Source organism: Varroa destructor, unplaced genomic scaffold (genome assembly GCF_002443255.2).
Source record: "Varroa destructor unplaced genomic scaffold, Vdes_3.0 BEIS01000001.1, whole genome shotgun sequence".
Classification (NCBI taxonomy): Eukaryota; Metazoa; Arthropoda; class Arachnida; order Mesostigmata; family Varroidae; genus Varroa; species Varroa destructor.
Genome location: NW_019211454.1, coordinates 64,902,780 through 64,921,988, shown reverse-complemented (window position 1 = coordinate 64,921,988; position 19,209 = coordinate 64,902,780). Strand labels below are relative to the sequence as shown.

The 19,209-nt window shown below is 41.7% G+C and overlaps 1 protein-coding gene across 2 annotated transcripts in view; it reads right to left on the bottom strand.

Annotated features, from left to right (window-relative positions):
• Positions 1 to 289: 289 nt before the first annotated feature.
• LOC147758978 (transient receptor potential-gamma protein-like) overlaps positions 290 to 19,209 on the bottom strand; it is a 45,025-nt gene continuing 26,105 nt past the window's right edge. For both annotated transcript variants that reach the window (XM_086992147.1, XM_022794229.2), the window contains 5 exons: positions 13,938 to 14,054; positions 12,441 to 12,636; positions 11,118 to 11,380; positions 8,222 to 8,367; positions 290 to 7,830 (listed from right to left, as the gene is read on the bottom strand). In XM_086992147.1, coding sequence (XP_086848273.1) covers positions 6,155 to 7,830; positions 8,222 to 8,367; positions 11,118 to 11,380; positions 12,441 to 12,636; positions 13,938 to 14,054 — 2,398 coding nt within the window. In that variant the 3' untranslated portion in view covers positions 290 to 6,154. The remainder of the gene's footprint in view (positions 7,831 to 8,221; positions 8,368 to 11,117; positions 11,381 to 12,440; positions 12,637 to 13,937; positions 14,055 to 19,209) is intronic.

Genomic DNA, 19,209 nt, shown 5'->3' with positions numbered 1-19,209 from the left:
TCTATTATCTCACGGGTATATAAAATTTACTTACATTTAGTACTTACATTTAGTGGCTACCTAAAGCGATAGCCTATTGTTTGACGAAGCAAAGCTCGCCCAAAGAAAGTCTCAAGCCGCATCGCAAAATAGCTGAAATTATACACACAACTTATTCAAATGATACCTAAAACAAATATTCATTAATTTACATTAAAATAAATAAAGCTTTGTACGTAATCCGTCTCACCTGCTTCGTTATTCAGGATGCGTATAAATTAGTTTTTTTTTTAATTGAAAACACGATTGGTAAAGAAACAGCGGATATCCTTATTATTAGATACAGCATTGTACAAGTACCTCCTAACAAGAGCCTTTTTTTTCCTGTCGATCATTTGCTCTCCTTCTCTTTCGTATTACTATTAATTTTCGTTACTCATACTTGTGTTAATGTTCTATTTCAACCATTTTGTTTTTGTCTAGTGTTGTTTTTTTGTCGTACGTATAGGTAGCAAGCAATGATTTCCTTTTCCATTCAGAGTATACACTATTATTATGTTGGCGCATGGGAAGAATACTATGTTGACCGCTTTCTCGTTATGGAAGAGGGGACGTCATTTAGCGGCGAAGGATTTTCGCTGCGTTCAATTTATGTAAGGTTCAAACGTAAGGCCCCCGGCTATTTGGTAACGAGCCAGTTAATGAACAACATAAATAAGCAATTTATATATAAGTTTTAAGTTTGTCCTGAAAATGGCTTGGAGTATGCACCATATAATTGCATTTCTGCTATGGTAAACGAAAAGCATAACGCATGCCAAAATTAATAGAAGGGATTCTGTCAGAGTGATCTCCATGTATAGCTTAGACATAGCAGATATCTACAAATCGGAGGATACGATAGACATCGGAGTGCCCATCTCCGAGTTTTAACAACCAGCGGTCGATACCCAGGCAACGTTCATCGGTTTGTTAAACCTTTCAACCACTACTACAGCGTGTAGGAGGCTTTGGCTTCAGGACAAAAGCAAAAACAATTTCCATAGGATTGTTCAGTTAATAGACCTCTCGCAGAGCATGTAAATATTAGCGGGTTATTTCTATATGTGTAACCTTTTTAAGGACGGAGAAGGATGTGCAAGCTCGATAGAGTTAGCTAATATTTAGAATATATAGGGTGTATTGCATATCATAACCTGGAACGGTAGAGAGCAACGTGTGTCGACTATCGTAAAACAATAAATGCAATATATCATGTTATATAATAACTTTATCCTTCTCTACCAACTCTGCCGCTAGTAAAAGCTGACCTATAGTCTACGGCGGCAGAAAGGCTGGAAGGTTAGAGTCGTTAGGCTGGGTTGGTCCCGGGTAAGCCCGATTTCCCTTCACGTATTGACCACGTATTTACGTACGGCGCCTATACTGCGCGACGAGTATTCGGGCTCCCAGCAATATTACATCGCATACGCCTCCCCGAAGTCAACTGTTGCACCGTCATGGGGCCAGTACCGCTTGTTCAACACCGTTCGTTAATGACTCTATTACATTGAAAATCGGATCGCAAAATAAATGTACCAAATAAGCGCATGTACTGTGATTGAGGTTCAGACGTTTGATCAGAACTCTAGCTCAGTATGTGTGTGTGCGTATGTAGTTCAAAGTACTATTATCCATGACATTATTCGGTTTATTGTCGTGCTAATTGTACTCGTGTAGTGAACCTCGAAGTAGCTCTTGTTCGAAAATACGTCAAGCGAGATTTCTATATCGGGTACTATGCCAGCCAACCTGAACGATATGGCTGTCCATCATCAAGTTTGGCCTTGTTTGTAGAGCCCGGTGAAAACGTATGTGACCTTCCGGAGGGTCGTGAGCGACGGGCTGGCATCTAGGCTTTTTTCTTTTTTCAATTAAGAAGATTTCGGCCCGCACGCGTTATGATTAGCCTATCTTGCGAGCCAGTACACATCCCAAGCAATTTCTTCCTATTTGTTTTAGCCATCGACACCAGCCAACAAATAAGTACTACGCGTGTCCTATACTCGTTCAGCTGCTATATACGGACCGGTACGCGCTTCTCTCGCATAATCAGTGATTAAAAATCATACATTTGAGTAAACGGCATTGTCCTATCGTAATAATAATAGCAACTATGATCAGTGTGGCAATTATAAACCTTTTAATAAGTCAATCGAATAATTATTATTATTGTTATCCGGAAAACGGCGCCTCCGTCTTTATCCTGATTGCTATTTTCTCATGCACTTGTAACGTCCATATGACCTTTTTCTGTTTCGCGCCGTAATCGGACATTGCACTTTTTCTGCTACCTGTTTCGTTTGTTGATGGCAAACAAGAAGTTTCCGTAATGCCCAGTAGGTTTGCAACCCCGTATACGGTTCCTAGCCCATATAATCCAATTCAGTCCGACGTGTAAGTTCTCAGAACGAGTTGGATCGGGCGCCGCAACGTCGCCTGTAGAGTCCGTCGATTTAGGACTTGGCTCGGGCTTTTCTGTTGATCGTTGCCCTTCTAAAGAGACAACATTGACTATTACATGTGAGCGTCGCTAATTATCCACGGCTTAGCACTGCCTTGAGTGACACGCAAAGTGGCAGAGAGCCTGCCCAGATTTTTCGATCGCTGACATTCTTACCTTTGCATGAGGAAATTCTTAGTTTCGAACCAACTTTATTAACTTTCAAAATTTAAAGTTCAGCTGACTCTTATCAACTAAGGTGAATAAAAAGGAACATCCACCACCGTGCACCATCGTGCGTCAGTCTGTCTCTGAGTTAACCGGGAAAACCTAACGAAGGCTGTGAGCGAGATAAAAATGCACCTTTGTTGGTCCTTGCATTATTATAAATTATTACAAATAAATATCATTTCTGGGAGAACGTTCCTTTATAGAAATCTACTTAGGACATGTGGCTGAATAACTAATTAACATGAAGGGGCTGTCGGAACAATATTTCTCTTTGTCCAATAAATGCTCAATGTAGAGCACTTCCTCACTGCATTGTATGTATAACGCTGGCCAATATGTTTGTTTGTGTGTTCTCAAAATTTACAAACACTCTGTCATAGATGGGTCATGGCGTTGATGGACGCGATGATGCTGAGGTTCTTTTACTATAGTAATTATTATTGTTATCAGTAACACTTATGCTACTTCAGATGCCTAAGCAGAAGCATAGATCCTTTCAAAAACTAAATTTCGTTTTCCACATGTCGAACAAGAAAAACACTATATTGCCCCAATCGAGCAAACGAAATAGGGTCATTATTGATCACATAATAACACTAATAAGTTTCTAGCGGTAATACTAATTACTATTTGTTATTGCCAGTTAAAATGGTAGCTTGAATCTGGTAAGACCAGCAGCAATAGGTGACGATCTCGATTAAGAAGAATGATTTATAGAGCACAATTTTTCCCGGATGTCTACCCTCGAGTTGCAAATCCTTCAATAACAGTTCTATTTATGGCCTTCTTTCGAGCATTTCTAAGCCTTATAATCGACCTACGTTATGATAACTGCATTATTTTAGCTGCCCACTCTGTTACTAAGTCCTTTTCTATAAGCTACGTAAATTTAGACAAAACTTAGGGTCTGGTTTACACTACTTCGTACCTGGCTTGGTTTCACAGTAAGGCTAGGTTGGACAAATTCGTGCCTATTGCTTCATTTCTCCTGCGCTAGTTTTCGTTGAATCCTGGCCGTAGCGGCTCCCCATTACCGTTAAAGTGCAGCGATATTTTAAGGCGTCCGTACTTCACCCGGTTAAACGTGCAAGCTAGATTAAGCGATTATTTTCAAAGGGGTGACAAGGGCATACACGATGTTAACATAAAGAACCGGCGAACGCTGTGATCCTTCACGAGGTTATAGACCATCAATCGATAGCTAAAGGGAATGCTTTCAATAATAAGAAGAGCCTGAAATGAACATACTATGTAATAGTCTGAACGAATTATACAGGGTGCTAAAAAAAAAAACAGAATAAATCGTAGGTGACTATTTCTGCAATCATCCAATCGTTGGTCCAATGTATGTGCAGTAAGAAAATATGGCGTCCGAATCAGGAAAACTGAGGAGAACTAGAAAAGGGGTGTGGCAATCGAGACAAATGGCGCAGATGGTTACTAAATAGTTTCTACTATTATTATCATAATTACACGCATGTTTTTCTATAGTTACATGATTGCTCCTAACTTCATTTTTGTTGTCCGTAGTAATAATGTGGTATCGTACAAGAGATTTGATAAAAATGTGCAAGTCAAAAATGTGTATGTACCTCCACATGCTGTTCGACTTGTTCAGGCAACCTCACCTATTTAGTTACATTAGACAGATCGTGCCCATTTGTTCGGCCATGATTCCAAGCAGCGCGTACTGGCTGCTAGCGACAGCTTTACGTGACATGGCACGGAAGCGGGACCCACCTGGGCTATTTATCATTATACGATCATCACCGTTACAGTATCGGTTTAGCATTATCATTTTTAGTTATCTAATCGAATTAATGCTATTTCTAAATATATACTCGTGAAGTACAGTCACTCGTCAGTAGTAGAAAACAGCTCCACTCTCTATTCCTCATTATCTGTATATAGTATAGTTTCGCGTCCTGTGCAGTTTTTTTCGTTCCTATAAGTTTCGCGACATTGTAGCTCGCATACATCATCTGATCAACATCATCATAATTACCGTAGCGACGTAAGCGTCTACTTCTACCAGCTGAGTTTATTTCTGCCATTTAGCACATATGAACATGCTTCAAATTTCTGGGTTTTCCTGGCTTCGTCCTTCATCTTGCCACATCTATCTTCTTTTTCGTTTCGACTTGGTTTGTATCTTCCTTAGTTCTATGTTGTTCGAAGGCGTCTACTTTGTACAATGACGAGCATTTACGTACTCCGACGTATTGGCTAGCAACAAAAAATTGTTGACAACTCAGCAAAGCAAAATTACGACTAACTGCATAAGCGTTATCGTTGTCGTCGTTACTAAAATATAGTGGTCGAAACGTTAGGCAAATATATACGGCTTTCCTCCTGTTGTTAGCTTGCGAAATGAAAACTGGTTAACAACAAATGATCTTCAAACCCTAGTGCCTGTTTTGATACGTCGAATAACTGTGGCCTGTTTCCTAGGCGAAGAGGGGTTAGGCCGTCAAACGTAAAGATAGCGCTATAGCCAATATCTTCTATTATATTATCAGTTCAGACCGCTGAGTGGATGGTCGCTCCACAGTCCACTTAATGGTCTGAATAATGAACTTGTATAGTCAGAACACAGCGAGACGAAATGCACGAAGTATCGTACTATGCGTATGCGCCGTATAATTGTGATTACCAGCGCAAACGGCGTCGATGATGCCGCGGTCTGCGTCAATAGGCGCTACGTCTGATCACTGACGTCTGATTACTGTTTAGAAAACTGATGCACACGGCATCCTGTCACGCACGTTCTACGGTGCCCCGATGACGATGTCGACATAGTTATTCATTTATTTGGCTTGAACTTTCATCTAGCCGGAGCAAGCAGATTACTTGTTTGGCTTGTGAACGATCTAATTGGAAGGAATAGCAGCAATGGAAGGCAGCTTGCGTTCATTGAACGAACGTCCTTACTACTTCAACGCATTATAGGTACGTTCTTCGCTAGTTAGTCGTTCTGTCTTCTTGTTGGTCTCTCTATTCTAGCTGCGGGGGTTCTGCTCGCTATGCTTGACACGCTACTGCTTTGCTGCGAGTGTCGAGACGCTTTTATTGATTGCCTCCTTCGCGTATCCGTATCTGTATTTATCTGGTCGTTTGTATGTGGCAAAGGAAAAGGCATCCCCTCAAGACACAATTAGTTCGCCTAGTCTTCATGAAGTTGTTGGCTAACCCTTCGAAGCTAGATGCGCCGATGGAGCAACTACAACGGGAAGGTTGCGCAAAAGAAATTCATTTTTGATGCTTGCATTAGATCGTAATAGATAATACTGTAGTAATATATATTTTAGAAACAACGGCAATGCTATAACATGCATCGTGCTTGGTTATAAATGAAGCGCACATTACAGTGACCTTTCAGTGGTACGTAATAGCATCAGTGCATGTAAATTGTCGATGAAAGGATCAATGCTGCGGCCGGTTCACAGCTGACAGGGTGTTTGTCTAGATCCATTCAACATTCATGGGTTTATTGGCGGGCTCGATGCCATACATTCGAACTAATAGTGGTAGTCCATTAGCACCTGCGTCGTGTGAGCGGCCGGAAGGGGATGCTGGCGGCGCTAGTTGGTGGGGTGTTCCAGACCCAGCAGATCCGGGCGTTACTCGATTTCCACCTGTTTCAGACGAGCGGGGACTCGTGCAAACGCCGGACGTAGCACCAGGCGAGGTGGGCGACCGCTGATGGTGACGAAGTGAGTCCAATGATTCAGCAGAAGATACACTGGCTACAGGAGATCCCGGAGTTGGATAAGGGCTCGAACCCGCCGATCCGGACATACGGATTGCTACCGCTCCAGCGGCAGCAGCTATCGCTGCTACCGACGCTACCGAACCTCCGGTAGTCTGGCTGCTAGCTAGATACTGCCGCCTTGAAGTGGCCTGCGGCAGTGGCGTTGTCATTGCTGTTGACATTGTCAACGCTGGGGATGGTGCTTGTGACTGCGACTGGAGCGGAAGCTGGTTCTCGTCGGAAGACGCCTCGACGATAACCACTTCCGGCATTCTGTCGATTTGTAACGATATAGATCTGTCATCGTCCGGCTCGAAAGTACTGTCATTTATAGAATTCCTCGGCGAGGGTACTTTCGAACTGGCGCAGCTCGGGATCGGCGACAAGCCCGGCGTAGGCAAGTTATGCGAAGCCATTAGCCCGATAATAAGGGCGTTACACGAGTGCGAATGCGAGTGGCCGGCTGACATGTCGACGCTGTCCTGCCGCTGCAGCTGGAGTACGCACTCAGCAACACCCCCACGTTGTTGCTGTTGTTCGTTGTTGTTATCTTTGCAACAATTATTCTCACCTGTGCGCATCAAATCAGAGGCTCCGTCTGCCTGTCCAGCACCGATTGCTTCTGCTGCTTCCCCTCTTCTATTGCCTTCACTCGTTCCTGCTGCTCCACCCGTTGATGCATTGAAGTTCGTCGTGTTGTTGTAACCACGCTCGCCATGACGTTTCGAAGGCGCTAACGAGAGCTGCGATTGACGCAAAGACGTGGGTGGCGCGCTCAGTGTCCTCGACGCGGACTTCTTCTCGGCGATCGCCTTACGGTGACCTTCGGCCGAAAAGGCAAGCTTAAGCTTCGACCGGCTGAAGTTCCTGAGCTTCTTAGAAAAGCGATTCCTCATCGAGAGCGCAGTTTCCGAGCGCGACGAACTTACGTGATGTAGGTCATTGTCGGACGATCCCGATGACAGATTGTCGAGTCGATGCGGTTCGTTCGGCTGCCGTTGATGCTGATGATGTTCATGCGAATGAGTATGGTGCTGAGACTGGTGGTGGGAATGAGTACGGTGGTGGGAACGCGAGGGCTCGTAGCTGTTTTGGCTGCTAACCGAGTCCTCGGAGCGGCTCCGTGAAAAAGCCGCCCGCGCATTGCGAGTGGCCTCCACCAGATGCCCCCAGCGACTACGGCGCAGTTTGCTCTTCTTGCTTGCGAGTCTCGCGAGGCGGGCCAACCGAGAGCCAGGTGGCTTCCGTGACGTGACGTTCATCTCTTCGACATTGATCTCTGGGAGACTTGGAACAGAACTGTCGATTAGGCCGATATTGAATCCCTTCATCAGTCGGCGTTCCCGTTGTCGTCCTTTCTTACCGCCTCCTAAACCGCCTACTGATCCTGGAAAAGATGGAGACAGAACAATAGCAATGACAGCAATAACCAAAACAATACATGAAATATAAGCGCTAGTGTGCATATTTTTCTATACATAAACATACATATAAACATGGAGACCTCTTACACGATGGTTGCACAACAACCACTGACCGGGTTTATGGGCATATGTTTTGACTCAAAAGAGTTCCCACGAAAGCCTAACAAAAAAAAGGCAAGCAACACTATGGTGTAAACAGTGCCGGAGGGCTCAATACGAAAAAACATGAGCAATCACGGCCGCCGTAGTTACCGGATCACCATATCGTCCCCATTTACACAGCATCTCATCCACGAGATGGTACAATTACCATACACAGTATATTAGAAAGGTGTATAGAAGAAGTGTATTCACCTGACGCCATCGAAGTATTGAACCCGCTGGTCTTGAGCACTTCAAGGAGCTCATATCTAAACGAGGAAATTTCTTGTTTGATTTCGTTTACGTCATCTTCGGTCACCCCTTGGTTGTCCGCACGCCGCTGTTCGCTTGTAACGTATCTGTAATGACACCAATATATCGTATAATCAAAACAATTTTAACAAAACCGCAATTAAAGCAATCAGTTAACTGTCCGGCGGCTTGTACACTGTTTGCTTATGCCTAGTGCAGGCGTAAGCGAGTCCGACCCGTCATCTTCCAAATTCCCGCGTTAATTGCCCCGATCAAAGGTTCTATCGAGCTATATGACGAACGAAAACAAGCCGCCAAACATCACCCTACTTACAAACATCTGTCGTAACAGCGGTGTATCATCGCATGATCAAATGTTTAATACTATCAAAAGCTACCAAAGGTATTTAGCTTTCTAGAAGTGAAACAGCATGGGGCACGATCGTGACGCTCGATGTGCTCGAAGAAATTTATTGACTTCATCATCATTTCCTTATTCAACGAATTGTTTTTAGCGAAACGTGCAACGCGTTATCCGAAGTGTCATGTGAGCTCGTTGTTTAGAGCTTCGTTAACACACAGGCTTGACATTTTCTCCCGGCCAGGATAGCACATCCCGTTTACCACCCATTCGTTGCTTGCTTTGGCAAAGCAGTCCAAAGGTATGTGTCGTTGCGGTTACCATTTCCCTTGTTATTCATCTCCCAGCATTTAAACGACCTCTGGTGCTCATAACTTTAGCTGCGCTCCGCTGTCGACATATTCCCAATGGTCCAAGGATTTCCGTATTCCTCTCTTCAGTCCTTTATAATGCTCTCAATAACACTTGCAGTACTACTTGCTCACTCAAGTCCGTTTCGGGCCATGAAACGAACGTACAGAATGAGACATCTTGGTTGACAGTTAAAAAAAGATGATAGAATATCCTATAACCGCCTTAGGGATATGCGTGAAGAAGAACAAAAAAGAAGATTTAGCGAAAAAAATACTCTGTCATTGTATGCATTGGCATGTCTAAAGCTATTTAAGGTTCGAAAAATGTATACAAATTCTAATTTAGGCAGCGTTAGCAGATAACATTTGCTAAGTACTTATATGAAGTCGTTATGATTTTTTAAAGCTTCGCGTCGATTCTACAACAGGTTTCGATATCGCCCTTTAGTGCTGCTTCAAGAACCTGACAGGCTAGAGGACTCAATATGAACAATAGAACAACAACTAAGTAACGCGCCCCATCAGACAATTAGTTCCCGGTATGAAACGAAGTCATGTATGGATTCACAACTGGATCATTACGTGACCTTAAACCTAGCGGCCGAACACCCAACACCAGCAATTCGGAGCGGCCTGACAAGAAAAATGATCATGACATTCTTTACCTTTTCCAAATTTTACAAATTTCGAATTTTCAATATAGAATCAATATTTGTTAACGTTCAAATTCGAATATATATTACCTTCTTATTTCTGCGATCTATAAAAAAGGTATTATCGCGAGGAGGCATAATAATCCCTGGGTACCTCTATGGTATGGTCGCATTGGACGTCATTATAAAGTAATGAGTTTAAATGCAAAGACACCGTTTGAAAATGGACGGTAAAAGCGTTAGAGAGATGAATGGCGAAAGCACTGGGCAAGCAGACCGTCGCCGAAGCAACAATCCGTTATTGGTGTAATTATTTTTAGAATAAAAATTCAGGTGGAGTCTGAGGAGGTAATTACACCTCAAGGCTTTAGATGTAAAAACGAGCTCAATATGTGATAAGGAGAACTTATTATTACGGAATGTTGCCTAAAAAGGACCGGTTAGTACCGCCAGAGACTTTTTTGGGCCCCTAAAGAGTTTCATTGATACGTGTCGCGTCCTTTCGTTGATAACGACTCTACACATTATACCATGAACAACACGTATATGGCTGTTTCCAAAGAGTTGGTTTCAATATATGAGTATCAAAGAAACGTATTTATCAAAAATATCATTGTTCTACCTTATATGACCTAAAGATTGATCCGATTTTTGGCCTTTGAACAACTTTAGACATCCTATTGTCATAGTACAATATTATAATAAGTCAGTGAGAGATGTCAAATGAACAATGTAAACTTATCGGATAAAGCAGAGTGGCCATGTGCAGTTACTGATGGCACGAAAATGCCACAAAGTTCTCCTTGCCTACTCCACTTGAGGCTCAACTAAAGGCTACTCGTTAAATGTATTAGCTTCCTAAAGACGCAACTACGAACGACACGAAGGATATGAACCTGAGAGTGAAAATGACGGGCACAAGCAGATGACTTCTGTAAGAAGAGGAAAGGTGATATCAATACCAGCTAGAGAAACACATATGGTGGATGCTTCGTTACGAAGCGAGCACTTATGGAATACTATCAGGCGTGTCCTAACCGGAAACTGTGAGACACCCCTAATTGAAAGTTGGCGGAAGAAAAACCGTATTTATTGGTACCGTCATAAACTAAATAACAATAAATAACGTGTGGTCCGGTTTACCAATATTAATATACAGTAAAAATATATACGATGTGAACACATAGATTTCTAACTTAAACTATTCCTGAATAAGTTTTATATAATAAAATCGACATTTTCTAGTGTATCAAATTTTCACAGGGTCGTTCGATTGATATAGTTTATTTACTAAAGTTGGGTGACCGTCTCGATTCTTGAAATAGGGATTCTATAGGGAGTTAAGAAATAAAATGTAACAGAAATAACAATTTACCTTCTGCTTAAGAGCATGCATGCTCTATTGACCAGTTGACTCGCACGCACCGAAACAGCTGGCATAATAGCTCCTAAAAAAAAAAACGTTGTCAAAAACTAACATGTGTGCCTACCGTCTTACGAGATTCCTCATGATGCTCTGATATTTGAGATCGCGCTCGCTCGCCTGGCGAGCCTTCCGCCGTATCGTCTTAAGGTGCTCCTTCTTGGCGCTCCTTGAGTGGCCACAGAATTTTCGCCAGAACCATGAACACAGATAGCCAATACTTTTAGGCGTCGGTATGATATTGAATGGGGGCGGCACAGTACCGCCATCTTCAAAATAGCTCATCCACAGCTTGCAACGCGCAAATTTCCACTCGACGTCCGCGTGTTCCTGTGAAATGGTAGTCTGATCGGGTGAATGAACGAGACAGACGAAGACGAACCTAATATCGCGACGGCCCTTTTACTTATGTCACAAATCAGTGGGTAAGAGCGGCCAAAAATATTGTTCTTTAGCTTTGGATTGGATTATTCATTTGCATAGTCACTTTGATTGATAGAGTCTAGACAAACAGAGCCAGTTAGAATTCTATTTAGAGGTTTGGTGGCAGTTATTTCGTCTCTGTGATGGTCTACAGCGACGGAATCATATTCGGCATGATATACTGTGCAGAAGTGCATGAAAGACGGTTTTTGCTATGTTGAAAGGCTTAGGATGCGTAGACGGCCGCATAAGAACTGCACAATGTGCATAAATATCTTTAACGTCTCCTTTAGGCAACACGGTTCCATATTTTCTGTTGAGCTCCATATATTATACTGGACACAACAGCTTATTGATGACACAATGACACTTACCGGTTGCCAACGATATTTGGTGTAAAGAGAAGAGGCCCTGCATATGCTGTTCATTAATAAGTTTTTTTTTTATATAGATACGTACTTTCTTTTATCATGTCGATTTACGTTACTTGTAAGTTATCAGCTTAAGGTGTGCTGTTTGGCAACGAGACAATGTTCGGTGGGAAGCGAACTTTGTGTACGTCTTGTAACGTTCCGTCTTATTGTATATCAGGGTAAAAATATATCCGAAACATTCAACATTAAGCGAGCTTCCATATCAGATCCCTAATTGGTGAGTAAATAGTCTTAATTACGATAGAAGTCCAAGTTTATTTGAAAATTCTTAAGCAATTTCATTCTGAGGAGAGCTGCGTGCGATTCGGAAAAAAACAAAGTTGCGTGCAATCGCATCTGGATAATTTAATCAGACTAACAATCTGCAATGGGCCAAGAAGCTTGCTGCAATAATCTAGCCGATTTTTTACAACTAAGGTTCTGATCCAAGTACAAAGCCCAACTCAGCGTAATACCAATTGATATATACTTTGCAACAATAGTTACAACAATCGTATTATAGTATATAACGTACGAATGAAGAAAATACTTACGGAAATCATCTGATACGAGTGGTTCATCATAGCGATAAGCAGATTGAGCAGCACAACTACGTTGATAACGCAGTAGCAACCAAACATTAGTAGACCCCAAAAGCGCGTATAACTCTGGATGCCCACAAGTTCGAAATTATTTAGGTCGATCAGACCAAAGCTTGCCCAGAATAGCGTCTGGGATGATTCGAAAAGGCTGGAAGAAGGACAACACAAGAAGAACAATACTCTTGTCAGTGCCACACCGCCAATAGATCACGGTGAAATCAAAACATTTCAGAAAAGCTGCCTAGTTAGACGCTAGTTGGCATTAGTTTGCTGGTTACAGTTCCCGGGAAGTCTATGTAAACCTACCTTTCAACTTGGTCGAAGACGTCTGCTAACGTCAGTCGGTTAAACAGCCGGTCAGTATTAGGTGCACGCGTTAACTAGAGAGACCAGTTACTACTTAGCTAATCGCATCAGATAGACAAATATAGAAAATCTTTTCGTGGACATTGACTCTGCAGTCGATATATTTTTGGAAAAGAGAAAAAGATGGTCGTGGCACATGGAGCGATAATATCTACGCCGACAAGAACTACGGGCATACACCACCAGGTAATTTGTTATTATTGCGAAAAATTAAAAAAAAAAACACAGAGAACATTAAAATCGTATATGCTGTGTATTTGTGTGTTCATATTCGATGACATCAACAAGGATCGGTATTTACAACAGGGCTCTTTGTAAAAGTAACTGCTTCTGTGACTATAAAATAGTTCCTCATTTTCAACTTGAGGTACTGGCCTCGTCTCTGGGTGTTCGTCAGCCCTTAATTTGCTTCAACAGACAACAAATTCGGGAGAAGTACTCCACAAAATGTGTGATTACATTAAAAAGACAGGCGTTTTAAAGACTCACGGGAATCGCAGGATGAATATGCGAATAGTGATACTTTAAGGATTGTTTTCGCCACAGATATGTAGGTCTGTTGGAAAACCCTTGCTATATATTACTTACGAATAAATGTACCATGATACAGATACGCTAGAATAATAATAATTGCAGGCTTTTTTTTTTCTCTTCTATTACTTTCATAACCAATGGACTCAGTTTCGAGGGCGGAAATTTCGACTGACCATTGAAGTAAGTAGATCTCTCTATTTCCTTTCCCCTTTCACTATGACCCCAAATCGAGTCAGGCGATCGACCTCGCTCCGCCGCTGTACGTTTTTGCAGCGCTCTCATGTCCTGATGAAAGAGCTGTACCACCAGCCACGCCCTGCCCTTGCCATGTATATGTACCAAGTACTTTTTTTTATCACAAACCAGCCCGTCTTCAGGACAATCGCTGCGCATACTTGTAGCCAATCGGACTACGTAAGAGGTTTGTAGGTTTTCGCTGCTGTTTGCTTCGTGGTATTGTCATACCCTTGGTAACTTCCCGAAAGCAGACGGACTGAGCGTATTAGAGTTGCTGGAACTTTAACTGTTGTTATTGCTACTGGTACTCACTTGGAGAAGCGCCTCCAGGTGAAGCACACAGCGTATTCGCTCCTCCCGCCTACGGGTTGGCTCGCGTTACCAGCCGAAAGGGTCTGGCACAGCTGACGTTCGTTATCAGCATAGTACCTGCGATAACAAGCAGAAGGTAAAGAGTCCCACGAATTAAGTCAGCACCTAAACTGGTCGGTTAGACAGCAAAGAAACAAAAAAAAATAGCGTCCCAAGGCAATTAACCACGTTTACTAGCGAGCAGAGAGAAAGGCGGGCAGCATTTATGGATACGTAATCAAGAGAGTCGACCAACGTAACCACATTAGCGTGCGCAGTCAGTGTCGTTGCGTCTTGTTGAACACTCAACGGTAGTTAACGGTCGGGAAAGAGCAGACCTTGAGCGCGGCTCTGTTTGCTTATTTCATATGTTTATATGCCTGTCTGCATGGTGTATCTGCGCGGGATGTGTGTACACGTAAGTGTGGGTGAGTGTGCATGCCTACTTGGGTTTAGCGTGTGCGTCTGCATGGAGAGACAGTTTCGATATGTGCACTGCGTGATGTAACCATCTGTACCCTTTCTATGACCGATCTATATCTTTACATTCTAGAAAAGCACTGTATTCTTGCGCTGCCGTCAGCGAAAAAAAAAAACACGATTAAATAAGCTTTGTAGCGTGCAAGAACGGCTCTCATTGCCCTTGTATTTTCTCAGCAAATATTGATGTTAAAATGACTGTATGATTATTTGTTCAGACAGGGAAAAAAAACTCATGTCTTCTTCGACGCGTTGTGCAATGTATAATAAAAAATGCCCAGTTCTTAAGCATTGTTGCAACACCGTACTAAAGTTTCTGTAGATTAACTACAGCTACGGGGGTTTAATTATTTTCACTAGCGAGACAACATAGCGGAAGCATTAAGCCCGATTAGTTCGGTAATATCCCGTAATAAAATGATTGTCCCCCATGAATTTTCCCGATACGAAAGTGACGCTGGTGAAAACAACTGGAAAAATGTGGATGCACGTATATTTTCTTCTAAATGGTAAATATTTTTTTCCAAATTTACCTTCGAAACATCAATTGTCATTTTGAAATATTGATTTTTTTATAATATGAAATATCGGAACATCATAAATCTCGTCCCATGGTTGTTTCATCTTAAGGACCGGTTCCAGAGATGCGCCCACTATTCATGATATAAATCATAACAGCAGAACGAATAATGGAAATCTTAAAATAAAATCAAAGATGCTGTATATTCCACGAAAAATTACTCTCGTTAAAACCGAAATAGTCAATGCTCTAGTTAGTTAAATTATTTGCAAGGATAAGGAATGAACGGAAAAAAAAACGGAACTTGTTATATACTGCCCGGGGCGCTACCTAACTTCATTAGATAGTTATGTTATAAAATCCGCTTTAACAAGCCGCGTATAAATAGCCGCCAAAACGGAATAAAATTAGAAACAGATATTATATTTGGGCACGTTTTTCTTATAACAAAATTTTACTCTCTTTTTTTTAGAGGAAAAAAGCGTGTACGTCTTTGGCAGCATTTGTCAGGGGTTTATAGTGCTACGTTTATGGATCACTGGAGCACTATAGGAACTCATTCGTTTTGATTGACCTAGTCTAGAAAGTTATAGCGTTTCTGCTATAACGAGAGCCAGTGGAGAATAGCTTAGGTATAAGCGATAGGCGAAGTAATGAAGGTAGATGGCTAGGTTAATTCACATAGCGGGCAAATTTAACAAACTGTACACATATTTGAATTGTTATTTTATACACATAAATACAAGCAAAATATACTAGCAGACGAATAATTTAAGAGCCGTATTAGAAATTTCTTAGCCCTTGGTAGAAGAGGAATCACCCTAACCGAACATAGAGCGAACGTCATAATCAAGTTACTGCATATGGTTGGGACCTATTTTTATACCCATATATATATTGCAATAATTTAATTTCTGATCATCTTGACCCAAATTGCTGATTTTGGACCTTATCAATCATTTGAACTTCTTCATATTATTGATCTCATTGATTATAGAACTAATCCCAGAGTTGATATTATTATCGAGAAGATTTTGTTAATAGAAATCGAAATCTCGACTTAGGTGGCTTTTAGAGTTGAAATGTTTTGTTGGCACCCGCGGCTGACTGTCTCAAGCGTGTGTGTAGAGCACAAGCCACTATGGCGGCGTCTGAATCTGACGAAAAGTCATTTGAGATGATTTAATTGAATAATAAATATCACGGTGGGAAATTGACTCCGACGATGGAGCTGGTTAGATATTTGGGTCCGCCTTACCCTGCTAGGAGTATTAGCGTTTTTCGGTATATGCCTGTCAGCATATATAGGATCAGTAAGCCAATCTTGTAGAACACTAGCTACTGCCATCATGTCGCAGGCTTTTCACTATTCCTACTGAAGGCTCTTGCACGTCCGTCCTTCACTGCTTTCGGCTGACACACGGTTAACAATAAAACAGAACTTGTATCGCACTAGTCAGTGATTTTGTTAAATCAACCAAACATTTTCTGACGAAGTCTATGTATAACGATACAGGCTATGCATATTTTACGCTCAGCCAATCTCTATCTTTCACGTCGCGTACTCATGGGTTTCTCGGCGAGCTAGTTAGACCCACGTATATTTCTTTACGTCCTAGGCTGCATGGTTTCCTCTGCCATAAACTATTGAAGATGGAAAACTATCGTGATCAGAATGGGTGAATTCGAAGATGACTTTATGCATATTCCCGCTAAAATACATCAAGGGAATTTTTAAAATTAGTTCGCAGTTCATAAAAAAAATGTCTAACGATCTATTAGGACACTGAAACAATTATTCTAATAAAAATCTAATGTAAGTGCGTACAAAAAAAAGCGTAGGCTTCACATGTCGTCCATTTTACATTTGGGAATCCGCCAGCCGTCATCCTTCGGATGAATCAAATTGCGCTAAAAGCATGAGGGAATTTTACAACAGCTGCAGATTAGGTTTGTGAGCGACAACACGGACAAGTGATTTCACACGTAGGTCAGCCTATACTGAAATTTCAGCGGGTTAAGCAGCCCCAGCTTAACCCCATAGTATTCCCAGCTTCTATACATTCCTAATTAACAAGTGGTGTTGCTCCATTTATAATAATTTATGTCATCTTCTCGCGGTACTTTATATAATCACATTAATTTTTTTCCGAAAAACCCAAAAATTCCAGCTGACATTAGAAGACAGGTCTCAAAAATTTAGATATGTAGATCTTAGAGTAGCCTAATGATTTGCATCACCTTCGTTATGTAGACGAACGTATTTTAGGTTAAAGTATTTATGAAGCTGACGCGGAGCTAGTTAATAGATAGCATAAGTTCAATGCGTTTATCTCGCCTCAAATACAAAAAGTTTCTGCGATAAGGTTAAGATATGTCAATATGATGGTCAACAGGTTCCAACAGGTAAACCGCTGTGCTAATTATAACGACAACAATTCTATATGGATTCAGATCCGCTAGAAGATTATAAAAAGCAATCTCTTAGCTTCTCGTATCTATTTCCGTCGAGAAACAGGCACATCGAGAAAAAGATCGCTGAAGTAATCCTTCTGTAGAGTCGCCTTGCTTTGTGAATCTTAGTGAAAGAACTCAGAGTTATACTGAAATAGATAGCTAAACCGTAAAAGAATCTTGATTCTGGCCCTTTGGCTTAGCAGATCTTGTGTTTCAAATTCGGTGCGCTGTATTTCATCAATCGACACCTTGACAGAGACGAACAGGACATCTTATTCTTCAAAGCGCTAATTGGTCACTAACAATGTCCGGCGACAGGAGTTACAGTAGATGTAAAAATTCATTTTTGCACATCATAAGGCAATGGCTATTAGTTATGACATCGAAAAATGAAGGAAACGCTAATGATGAGCGGAGTCAAAAATGAATTCTTTCTCTTAATTAGCTAATAAACGCCGGAGGTCTGTCTGAGCTTACATGAAAGTCCCTCCTAATATATACCTATTTGTCTAAAAATGAACGCCATTAATTACTAGAATTAAATATGATAGATGAGAATTTTTCCTTTAAACTAGATGTCGAACCTTCATCACGGTTGGCGAAACTTTCCTTCCACACGGCAGCTTAATATCTATCGACATTTGTTAAGTGTCTATTTAAATTTGAATTAAACTAAACAATTCATATTTGCACATCTATTTCGAAACAATAACATAAATAACTAAAGAAATAAAGTCAACAATTAAACATGAAAATAAGTCAATTTAAACATCTGGTGTTATTCTGCAGTCAATTATTTTCACTTTTATCTTTATTTACGCTCGAACGAAACGCGTTCACCTAACATAATACCCTATTTAATTACGTCTGCTAATGTAAATGAATCCATGCGTCGTAGTCTATGGCAACCCGACTAAGCGTAAAACGGATTATATCTGACCAAATGGGCGAATATATCTCAACTGAGCTTCAATGCATGCCCGAAAATGACGCGTGCAATTTTCTACATAGAGACTATCGTATATATCTCGGTTTTTATTTCGAGTTTTACCGCCATCAGATTGATGGCTACGCCGGCAGCTACCACGAAACGAACCGTGCGTACGTGCGTCTACGGCCGGGTTCGAATTTGGGCCACAGCGTACCACAGCGTACCACAACTTTAATTATCGTTCCGATGCAAAGGAGCCGACTGATATCGACCATTCTCTCCCGCTGCAGATTCCGTGCTTGGATATTATCTACATGGACAGCATAGCAAACGCGGCTAGACTAGCATCGCGCGATTAGGGCAATGCAGCTTATAAACACATGAAAATCGCCAACCGGCTAAATAACAATGGTCACGAAATCCGATATTGCGTCTCAGAGGCGCGCCGGCTTCTGCTGCTTCGAGCTGTTATATCTGTCTCAGTGTTACGCAAACATAAAGAAAACAGCCGCTGTCAGGCGCTGCGAAAGCATTTAGGCTAGTGATTAGTAAATAAGACGACTGTTGAAGTTTTCCTTTGGTTTATAGATTGGACGCTGGAGGGGTTTTAAGGGAAGCCGCTAATCCACACTTATCCTAGCACATCTCCAGCACGCTAGTGCATGCTAATCAAATGCTATGCACGACCCTAGAAGATAACTGAAATCAGGCTTGGATGTACGTTCATTTCTAATAGTAGTGCTTTTGGCGGTATTGTGTACTCCTTCTTGTTGACGGAGTGTTCGTTTTCTTGATTTAGATGGCGGGCACGTTAAAGGAGCATGTTCGAAATGGTGGTTGGTGAC